This window comes from Alexandromys fortis, unplaced genomic scaffold, assembly GCF_014885135.2.
Source record: "Alexandromys fortis isolate MF-2015 unplaced genomic scaffold, M_Fortis_MF-2015_v1.1 scaffold_3, whole genome shotgun sequence".
Taxonomy (NCBI): Eukaryota; Metazoa; Chordata; class Mammalia; order Rodentia; family Cricetidae; genus Alexandromys; species Alexandromys fortis.
Genome location: NW_026067909.1, coordinates 21,403,390 through 21,414,781, shown reverse-complemented (window position 1 = coordinate 21,414,781; position 11,392 = coordinate 21,403,390). Strand labels below are relative to the sequence as shown.

At 36.1% G+C, this 11,392-nt stretch overlaps 1 protein-coding gene across 1 annotated transcript; it reads right to left on the bottom strand.

Annotated features, from left to right (window-relative positions):
* Positions 1–328: 328 nt before the first annotated feature.
* On the bottom strand, positions 329–1,258 carry LOC126498596 (olfactory receptor 5B3-like). Its single transcript, XM_050137386.1, has one exon. The coding sequence runs from the start codon at positions 1,256–1,258 to the stop codon at positions 329–331; it is 930 nt and encodes a 309-aa protein (XP_049993343.1).
* Positions 1,259–11,392: the final 10,134 nt, after the last annotated feature.

Genomic DNA, 11,392 nt, shown 5'->3' with positions numbered 1-11,392 from the left:
TGCATTTTTTTTCTGTTCAAACACTTATTTATGCACTGATGTGCTTTTATAGTAACATGTTACTGCAAATTGCCTGAAAATGTAGTGAATTCATTAACATCCTGGCTGAAGGCTTATATAAACAAACCTTGAGATGTTTTAGACATTCTCATTCAGGTATGTGTTTCAGGGCATAACTTTTCCTATTTTATTTTATTGGTTTGTTTTTAATAAAACAATGATTCCTGGAACATGCAGCAAAGGTGGATTTTTAAATATAACTCAATAAATAAATAATATTTAAAAAATGATTCCAAGTATTATGAATCTCTGAAATGAGAAATCAAAGTCACAAAGATTTTGTCTCCAGAACAATCTTTTTGCATGCACTCTTTACCTCTTTGTTCCTCAGGCTGTAGACCAGAGGATTCAGCATGGGGATGACCATGGTGTAGAACACAGAGGCAATTTTGTCAGTGTCCATGGAATGACTGGAACTGGGCTGTACATACATAAAAATACTAGTTCCATAGAAAATGGAGACTGCAGTGAAGTGGGAGGCACAGGTGGACATAGCCTTGTGATGTCCTGCAGCAGAATGCATCTTCAGGATGGCGACAAAAATAAATGTGTAGGATATCCAAATAACTATGAAGGCAAAAAATATGTGGAAGCTCACTATAGAGACAAGAACCAGCTCACTGACCTGCCTGTCAGAACAAGAGAGAACCATGACTGCTGGAATATCACAGAAAAAGTGATGGACCACATTAGACCCACAGAAAGAGAGCCAGAACGTGTCTCCAATGTGGATGGAGGCATTCAGGAAACCAATGACGTAAGAACCAATGATCAACCATGTGCAGACACTTGTAGTCATGGTGGTAGCATAGTGTAGGGGCTTACATACTGCTGCATAGCGATCATAGGCCATTGATGCCAAAAGGTAATTTTCCACAGTAATAAAGGCTGCAAAAAAGAACATCTGAGTAGCACAGTCATTGTAGGAAATGGCCTTGTCTCCTATAAGAAAACCAGCCATGACTTTTGGAGTGACTGCTGAAGAGTAACAAAAGTCAGCCAGAGAAAGGTTACCTAGAAAAATGTACATGGGAGTGTGGAGCCGAGAGTCCATGAGAATCAACAGGATCATCCCCAGATTCCCCACCAGGGTGATAGTGTAGATAAATAGGAAGGTGATGAAGAGGGGAAGCTGTAGGTTTGGATCGTCAGTCAGTCCCAGCAGAAGAAAGTGAGTCACTTCAGTCCTGTTCTCCATTATGTTGTTCAATCTCTTCAGCGATGAAAAAAAAAAGAGGGGCAACACAATAAAGAAACAGAAGGTATGAAGACAGGATGTACTCAGCCATTATAGCTATAATCTTTGTCTCAATATTTTCCAAAATTATGTGCAAACTTGAAACCTAAATTGAATATAACAATTGCATACAGGATTTTACAGTATCAAATCAGAATCATCTATATCATTTTAGCAATTTATAAATTTGTAAGCAAATGTTTAGACAATTAAATTTGTTGAAAATAATTAGTGTGCATAAATGTATCTGACAGCTCATTTCTACTAATTACTGTAAAAGCTGACACTTCCATATGCTTACCTCTGAAAACTGCTGTAGAGATTTTAATTGTGTTCTCACAATAACCTCTCACCAATGTTACTTGTTACAATTTCTATAAATTAATAAGCACAAGAAAGTGAATAAATCGTACATTCTGATATATTTAGTTGTAATCTTGTCTCAGTAGCGACATGAAACTATAACTCAGGCTGAATAATTCCTAAGTAGGCCTAAAGTTAGATTTAAGTTAAATTAAATTTAAACTTCAATTCAAATTAACTTAATTGTTAAAAAGTTTCACATGTTGTTCAAAATACTTTTAGCTTTCAGTGAAAGTAAAACCAAGCAGCTAGAATCCTGAAGAATGAAACTAGCTTTCTTTAAATGACAATTGCCAGCAATTAATTTTGACCTCTATTTGATTTGCATCCTGTTTCTGCACTAGCTCATGGTTATTATTACCTGCCCATCTATGCATTTATACAATTATAAGCAGAGGTTAAAGATGAGTATAACTATTAAATCATATCACATCTCAAGGAATGATCAAATGGTGGGGAAAATGGTGGGTAATGAGGGCAAAATCAACCAGCAGAGGCAACTCAAAGTGATGTACATCCACAGTTATTTGTAGCAGAGAATTCTAGTTCTTTCATAAGATGTCTGATATTTATCTCCTAACATCACACTTCCATCTGAAAATTGAGGATTATGAATTAGACCAACTTCTCATTAAAATGTTACAAAAAATAGTATATAAAATAAAGTCAACTTTCAAATGCTTACTCTAGATCACATAATCTTTCATGTTGTTGTTAGGATGGGACAATGGACACCATGTTTTGATCAAAGCCAGTACTGATAATGCAGAGTTTCATTTGCCATGAATGAAGCGTTGACATTTCACTGTCCAATTTACTTTTTCTTAGACATTGGTGTAAATGTGCGTCTATACTCTCCAGCATTTATCTTCCCTTTCTCCAAACATACAACTGCTGCTTCTGTAATTCCATCTGAGTGATTTATTTTGAAAAAATTTCTTTCATGAAATTTTTAGTTTCATCTTGGCAAAAGAGTCACTTACTCTTAATACTCACTTTTCCTTGGTTACTTTCTTATCACAATCTAATATCATAGACTGAGGTTTGAGAAATTCCCACATTATTGGCTGTATTCAGCTCTCATATCAGTTCTGTTTGCACATTCCATCTTATAAAATATTTATTTAAACATTTCTAGTGCAGTAACTATATTTAATATTTCCTTACTTGAATCACAGCCTTTGGGGTGGATATAGTCTATAACTACTTCAGCTTCCTTGTTGTAAGCCAATGGAAATTTCAGTTCATCAACCTGACCCTTAAAGATATTATGTTGTGAGTCTTACATATTGGATTTCATGAAAGTGAGGAGGGTAGCATAATTATTCTTTTATCAGTAAAGGTAGTGACAATTTGAGGAACTTCAAGAAGTTTTAGAATTATAGAGGCAGTATAAAAATATTCTAGATGATTAATTAGTCTGAGTTAGGACTTTGTGTATGTGTGTGTTTCAAACCTTCAATGAAAGGCAGCCATATAGTGCACAAAATAGTCATTATCTCATCAAGCAAAACATAATATCTCTTACTACTATTCATTTTATAAAGGATGCATGACTTGTAAAATGAATTTTCAAAGAATTTATGATAGACATTATAACATATACACTCCAGTCTCGCCTCAGTTTGCTAATACCTGTTTTGAAATAATTTCTTTCTATTTTAAACAACCCATAGTAGAGATGGGCTCCCCACAACTGTTTCATAAATTTTCCTTTTCACTTCAATATTTGTAGAACATGTAAGTGGTATGCCACTTGACTAGAAGAAAAAGAATATTCAATTCAAAGCTCATTTTAAAGTAATGAATACAGCTATATTCTGTTTAGTAAATACTGTCAGACAGTCTTTCTCTGAAGGGGTCTAAATATTATAACTTCTGTAATACAGGAGTGAATGGTGGGAAGAGCCGGGTGGTAGTGCACTCCTTTAATCCTAGCATTCAGGAGGCATAGGCAGACCAAACTCTGTGAGTTTGAAGTCAGCCTGGTCTACAGGAGCTAGTTCCAGGACAGGCTCCAAAGCTACAGAGAAACCATGTCCCCAAAATCAAAAAAAAAAAAAAAAAAAAGAATGGTGGAAAGAATAACAATGCAGGTCAGATTTTGAATGTGTCTTGTATTCCTTCTGCATCCTTTGAAAAGTCACTCACCATTTTAGTTGCGAAGAGCACATTGCTTCTCCTTCATAATCCAGAAAATATGTCTGCAAATAACAAATAAAAGAGGGCTACAGAACATCATATGAAGAGGCTGTCATAAAAAGACATATCTTTTCTTGATCTCATTTCTCACGATGGTTGAACCCTGGCAGCAAATTACCAGGTCAGAAAAAGGCTGTTATGTACTCAAAATGATACCATTCAGACAATTGAGGGTGCCCAGTGGAGTATGGTATACAGCGCACTCCTCATAAAACACATGATACTAAATCACTTTGGTAATACATGGAAACCTGGAATAATGACAATGAGTTAGAAATCTCAAGAGATTTCCCTCCAGGGACTATGTAACCCATGCATCCACCCATCCTAATGAAAAGGCAATTAACTTGCCTTGGGGATCAAGATGACTATTATCTCTTTCAAAAATAAAATGTCTATTTTGTTTAATAAGTAAAAACATTAGAATATATACCATAGTACATTACACCATTAGATATCTCACCATGAATATAGATTATATTATATTTAAATAAGTTTAAAAACATCTCTCCCCAAAGATTCGTTGAATATGATGAATATTAAATTGTTTCTATTCTCTGAAACACATTGTCCCTCTATATTATCTAAAGTCACCATGCTGTGTAATAGCCCATCAAAACCTCTGGTCACAATTAATAACTACTGCACAGCCCTTTCTAATGCCTCTTAACACTATGTTCTTTAACCTCTGGTCACCACTATTCAATTCCCAACTTCTTCAAAGGTGCAAACATGAGCGTGAAATCAGTCAGGAATTGTTTGTCGGTCTTGCTTATTGCACCTAACCTAATGACCTCTAATTCCATCCATGTTGCTGCAAATGACAGTTTACATGCTTAGGCATGAATAGTGTTCCATGATTTTCACTCTCCACATTTTCTTTATACTTCCAGCATAAAGAAGTCCTAGATATTTTTTTGAAGTCCTAATGCATGAAGCTACAGTGAAATTTGAGTGACATGTATCTTTTTCATATATTTCATTTTTGAATTATTATTAATACTGAAGAGGCTGGAGCAAATATGATCACAATTGGTTGTATCAAATAATAAATTTACTGCAGAAAATGAAAGTTTAAGTTTTTTATTCTTCTATGAAGACTGTTACTGCTAGTTTGATATAAATTGCAGTTTTTAGACTACAGCTTGGTTAAAACAGAGCCATTCTTAATGGAAAGTTGTCTTTCTTGGATGCAACAGAAAGATTAATAATGTTTTTGAATCCTATCTGTTAATTTCTATCATTTTATTAGTGAATTGAGATCATTAATATTGAGAACTATTAATAATCATTGTTTATTAATTCTGATCATTTAATAGTTATGGTATGAGTTCTCAACCCTCTTTGATGTACTATACTTGGATCATTTATTCCTTGTGTGTTCTTATATGTTGTTAAACTTTTCAGACAGAAGTTTTTCTAGTATCTTCTATAAAACTGGTTAGTATAAATTGCTTAAATTTGCTTTTATTATGGAATGTTTTTCTTTCTCTGATGCCTACAATTGAGAGTTTTGCTGGCTATGGCAGTCTGGACTGGCATCTTCAATCTTTTGATGATGTGAGATTCTAATCTGTATTCTTTGAATGCCATTAGTTAATAAAGAATCTGCATTGGCCTGTGCAGGGGAGAATTGAGGTAGGGGGAAAACTAAACTGAATGCTGGGAGAAAGAGGGCGAGGCAGGAGATGTCATGTAGCCACCACCAGGAATGGACAGGTTGGAATCTTGCCAATAAACCGAAGCTACATGGCAATACAGAGATTAATGAAAATAGGTTAAATTAATATGTAAGAGTTAGCCAATGAGAAGCTAGAGCTTTGGGGCTGAGCAGCCAGGAACAAACAAGCAACCTCTGATGACAAATTGGCATGCCAATGTGCCTTACTACATCCACGTAACCTGAGAAAGCTTGGAAAATAATCCTTGTCACAAAAAAAAAAAACCTGTGTTATCACAGCTTTTTACTCTGTTTGCTGACAGTTCAAGAGAGGTCTTCCTAATTCAGTGGTAGGAAAAATAAGTGTAGCTTCAAAATGGCAGCACAAACCACTCTGGCTCTTTTAGGATCCCGAGCACTTGAATGGTGTTTGTGGGCCCAGGTACTTATGTGTCCACTAGGGGTAGGAGGAAAGTAGCTGAGACCATACCCACTGCACACAGTTCCCTGCCTAGGAAGACAGCAGAATCAGTCTCCTACGCATGCACAAGCAGGAGAGCATGGCAGATTCCTCCACCATACAGAGAGATATATCCAGGCCACACAGTGTGCTGCATGGCAGACTGAGATTTTACTCATATAAAAAGGGTTTATGTGCTGCACAGTGCTTTCCAGAGTTGAGGTGTTGAGGATGGCTCCCACCAGGCAGGTTTGGAGGCAATAAATATGCTTCTACCATGTTGGACTGGATGGAGTCAACAGGCAGGGCCTTGTTGGCCCTAGCCATGCCTGCTTAAAAAAATGCTTCTGGTTAGAAAATAATTACAGATACACAATAAATACAGATTTAGATAAAAAAAAAAGACCTCTAAATGGGTCACAGTGTTGGATAAATGTATGTAGGCCTGGGAGAGAGAAGAAAAAGAGTATAGAGAGTTATAAAAATAAGTAAATAGCTTGTAAAAATAAAACAAAGTCTTTAAAGAGACAGAGTAAACTTGTAGAAAAAGTAATAGGAATAAAAAATAAGCCACATAAAGATGGAATATACCTAGAGAGCCAGGATTATGTGTATTATTGTATTTTCTTTGAATTTTTTGACTACAGAGAGACATTTGATTCTGGGAACTGCTAAGATATACCAACATATATGTTTTAAAAGTTTCTTGACTTCAAAATTAGAGTCTAAGGATAAGTTGCTTTGGAAAACATGTTCTTCTTTTGTTTCCACAGAAAATGAGAACCTGTGGATTGCTTCCAGACTAAAGTGGTTTAATGGACCAAGACCCCCAAAAGGGTGCTGTGAAAACCTTCAAAAAGAAAATACCTTGCCCAACAAAAAGTAGGAAGCAATTTGGAGAGAACTACGTCCAAATTCCCTAAATGATTGTTTATAAATATTTGTTTACATTACAAAAGGGATATGCTATAGAGATTTGCAATGGTATATAGATCTTGGTCTATTGATACAAATTTAAGGTCAATTTTGTTATATGTATATTTCTACTCTTGATTAAGGTATTGTGTTTGTCTAGCTCATTTAAAACTGTAGTGTATAATTAAGAAATATAGATCAATAGATAGTCACCTATAATAGTCAAGCTTGTATTCATACTAGTTATGTTTTTTAGATAAATAGAGATATATTTCAGTTAGGTATTCTTCAAATATTTCAGAGACCTTCAGAATATGACATTTAAAATATTTTAAGAATTTAAAACATTTCGTGGCAATGAGACTCATCTGCTCCTGGCAGCACAAATCTATTTCAAGAGAATGATGGACATTGAAGAGGCTCCTCGTGGAGTTTGTTAGCTATTTGGGCAAAAAAAACTGCTCTTGCCTGGACTTCTTGAAGGTCTGCTGTATAAACTAGACATGCAGGATCCACAGAAAAATGACTGCTGAACTTTCCTAAAGGTGAGATGATCCTTTGGGGTTCTGCTTCATGAAAGAGTCTGCCAAACATTCTGCAGGACACAGAAGACAGTTACTGACAAACTGCCAATGTAGGTGGAACTGTCTTTGAAATTTCCTCCTTTATGGAAAAGTCTGCTGAATACTATGGGCCTGTGAGATGAAGATTGGATGCCCCAACAATACAGAAGATCTTTGGGTGACTGTCCAGGCAGTGAGATGTCTCTATTAATTTTGGAGTTTTGGAAGTTGCTTATGTAGGGGAATGTTGCATAGTAGTGGTAATGGGCTATCCCGACTTATCGGGAAGCCAGGATATACTTAGAGCTGCAATAGGACAGCTCTAGAGGGGTAGAAATACAATAGAACAGCTCTGGAGGGGTTAAGCTGCAATAGGACAGCTTGGGGGTGTTTAGAGCTGTAATAGAACAGCTCTGGGTGGGGGATAGAGCCATAATAGGACAACTCTTAAGGGGGTATGGCCACAATAGACAGACAGCTCTGGGGGCTAGAGCTGTAATAGGACAGCTCTGGGGGGAGGGGAGTAGAGCCGCAATAGGATGGCTTTGGAGGCCAGAACTGCAATGGGACAGCTCAGCCCTGGACAAAAGGTGTCCTGACTATTGGAAAGCCAAGATACCTGACACTGGGGTGCAGTGGAGCGATGGTCTCCCCACAGGATATAGGGATTCTGCTCCTCTATTGGAGAATTGCTAGAACTGAGTTCTGCTCTGCTCCCTTACAGGAGCATCCTAGCAGAGCTATCTGCTTCTTATCTGTCTCAAAATGTTTCTTCTGTTAACACTCTGCTAAGGGAAGCTTCCCACAAATATGTAGCAGTCTCCTCCAACTCTGATGAAAAGTTGTTACTTTTCCTCCATTGGCCTTGTTCAGTCCCCTTAAGGAACATCCTAGCAAGGTTCTTGTGTTCTGCTCTGCTGCCTTGCTGAAGCCTCCTAGAGAGCATCTCAACAACGTTTTTCTGCTCAGTACCCTAAGGGACATCCCAGATAGGTTTTTCTTTTCTGAACCTTTTTCTTCTCTGTGCCAGCAAATGAAGGTAGTCACCCAACACTCTTTTGAGGCAATTTATTTGGGAAGGAGGTGTCCAAAAGAATGGCTGCCATTTAATGGCAGCTCTCAACTAAAGGGGTAGATGGGCTTATATAGGGCTTCTTAGGGGTGGAGGTTTCCCAGGGAGAAAGAGGATTGCTTAATTTTTCCCTGCTCAGGGATTGGTCAATTTAGCTGGTCAAAGGCAGAAATGGCCCTGACTTCATGTTCAAACTGTGTTTTTTTCCGCTGGTCTTTTTTAGCTTTTTGACTCTAATCTTAGGACCAAGGAATATTTCTTTCACTTGCTCTAATTCTAGGAACAAAAAAATTTTGACACTAGTTTCAGAGCCAGGGCACATGTCTTTAGTTCTGAGTTCAGGGATAAAGATGTTTCTTTTCTAGCTCAGGCCTCAAATACAGGGTATGTTTCTTTCACTAGCTTTGGGTTCAGAGTCAGGGTGCTCAGTAATTAATCAGTTTCCTGTCCAGCAATTGGTTGGTTCAGTTGGGCAGTTGGGCAGGGACAGAGGTGGCTTTGCCTTTATGACCAAACCGTGTTTCTTTGACTGGTCGTTTTTAGCTTTTTGACTCTAATATTAGGACCAGGAAATACTTCTTTCACTGGTTCTAATTCAACAAACAAAGTGTTTCTTTGACACTAATTTCAGAGCCAGGGCACATGTCTTTAGTCCTGTGTTCAGGAATAAAGATGTTTCTCTCCCTGGCCCAGGTCTCAAATCCAGGGTGTGTTTCTTTCTCTGACTCTGGATTTACAGTCAGGGTGCTCAGTGATTGATTGGTTTCCTGTCCCACTTGTCCCCTTTGCCCTACAGCTTGCAATTTACTTCCTTTTTAGGTAATATATTTTTCTGGAGTCTTTGATGCAGTTGAAGAATAGTTATAGTTTTCCTAAATTATAATAAAAGATAAAGTAGATACAAATATTGCAAATATCTTATGATTGATACCTGTTTTGTTTTATTCACTTTTACTATGTTAAAATTAAAACATTTCTTTTTATTTAAACAGAAAAGGGAAAGTGATGTGTGATTCCCATCTGTATGCTGTGAATGCCATTGGTTAATAAAGAAACTGAATTGGCCTGCACATGGCAGAATAGAATAAAGGTAGGCAGGAAGAGGAAAGAGATAAAGGGTCCAGCCCCTAACCAAGAAGCCAACAGCAATTGAAATCTTCTTGCAAAAGGAAAATCATTTGTTGTTGTTGTTTTGTTTTGTTTTGTTTTGTTTTTTCTCTACAGTAAAGTCTCACTACATTTTTCAGTCAAGTTCCATGCCCAGGAGTAGTTGAGCAACATGAAATAAAGTTACTAAAATAATTTTGTTTTTTGTTTTATCTTGTTTTGCTTTTTATTTCTTGCTTCTTTTTGTTTTATTTGGATACTTTTTGTTTTATATGACTTTTGCTTGTTTAATTTGATTTGAGTTTTGGGGTTTCAGTGTTTTATTTTTATTTGTTCTGTTTTTTGAAAGAGGAGGAAAGAAAAAGACCAGAGGAGTGGAAAGTTGAATGGAGAAGAAGAGGGGAAGAATCTGGATGAACTGGTAGAAAGGAAATATATGAACAAATATCTGAATTAAAATTTTTAATTAAGAATTAATTAATTAAAATATTTTATCATGTTAATAAAGACCAAAAAGCAAAATGCTTTCAGACAGCAAAGTCACCAATACTCCCTCAGTCTCTACTTTAGGACTCTTCACCTCAGGGCTTTCTGATAGAGTCCTCAGAAACTTGATATCTTTTTTCTTTCATTGTATGAGACTAGACTATTTTCCTGATGACACTGTGTTGCTTAGATCAAGTGAGTAAGAATTCAAAAGTAATCTAAAGTTTAAAATTTTTGCTTTAGTTTTTTTTTATTTTTTCACTAAGGTGCATGTGCACTTATTTGCTTTAGTTTTTGTTTTCTGGTTTTGTTTTGTGTGTGTGCATGTGTGGTGTGTGCATGTCAGGGGGTACATAAATAAAACTGCAATAAATTCAGTAGTGTATCTCTGTGTGTGTGCTTGTTTATGTGTAGCAATAATAATTAAAAGTAAAAACATGATGAATTTTAGAAAGTATTGGAAGATACTAAAGGAGTTTGGAGGGAAATGGACTAGAACTTAAATGATGTAAATACACTATTCATGTTTAATATTCTTTAAAAAGTTAGTTAAAATATGAAATCGATTTTTTAAAGAATAAGTAGGAAAATCATTCAATATCTACATATGATAGTGAGGGGAAATGTATTTTTGTATGTGATCAGAACAATTATGTCATATTAGATTAACAGATGTCTTTATTTGAAAATTAAGTAAGCTTTAAAGTATTATTTATTAGGACCAAGTTAACAAAGGGAAGATTTGTGGTGAAGAATGCCTATGTGGTAACTTGGTAGGTATTTGAGAATGATATAATCAATAAGTCACTTGGTTTGATATGAATCACCCTTTATATTAAGAATGAAATTCAATAAATTTAAGTTTTAGGAAATAAATCTCAGGCTTCCTGGTAAGAGGGAGTTTGTCAAGTGACTACTTTTGAAATGATTGCATCTTCAACTCCTTATAAGCACTGCCTGTACTCTTATGGCCTGAAGACTAGAATAGGATGATCAGTTCTCAAGAATCTCTGTCTGATGACCAACATTACTTAGTGCATGAGTCATTTCCTAATAATAAATCTCTTCTCTTGTGATTTCATGTTGTCTCTAAATCTTTCTGTCTCCCCTTGTCTCTATTAGTCTGTCTCTCTCTCTGTGAACCTAAATATGTTTATAAATATGTATGTATGTACACACATACATACAAACACACATGCACATAAACACACACACACATATATGCACACATCTAATGCATTTTTTTTCTTTGGTAAGAGATGATTAA

Bases quoted from the DNA above. Each gene is read 5' to 3' on its own strand.
- LOC126498596 (XM_050137386.1), bottom strand. From the start codon at position 1,258: ATGGAGAACAGGACTGAAGTGACTCACTTTCTTCTGCTGGGACTGACT.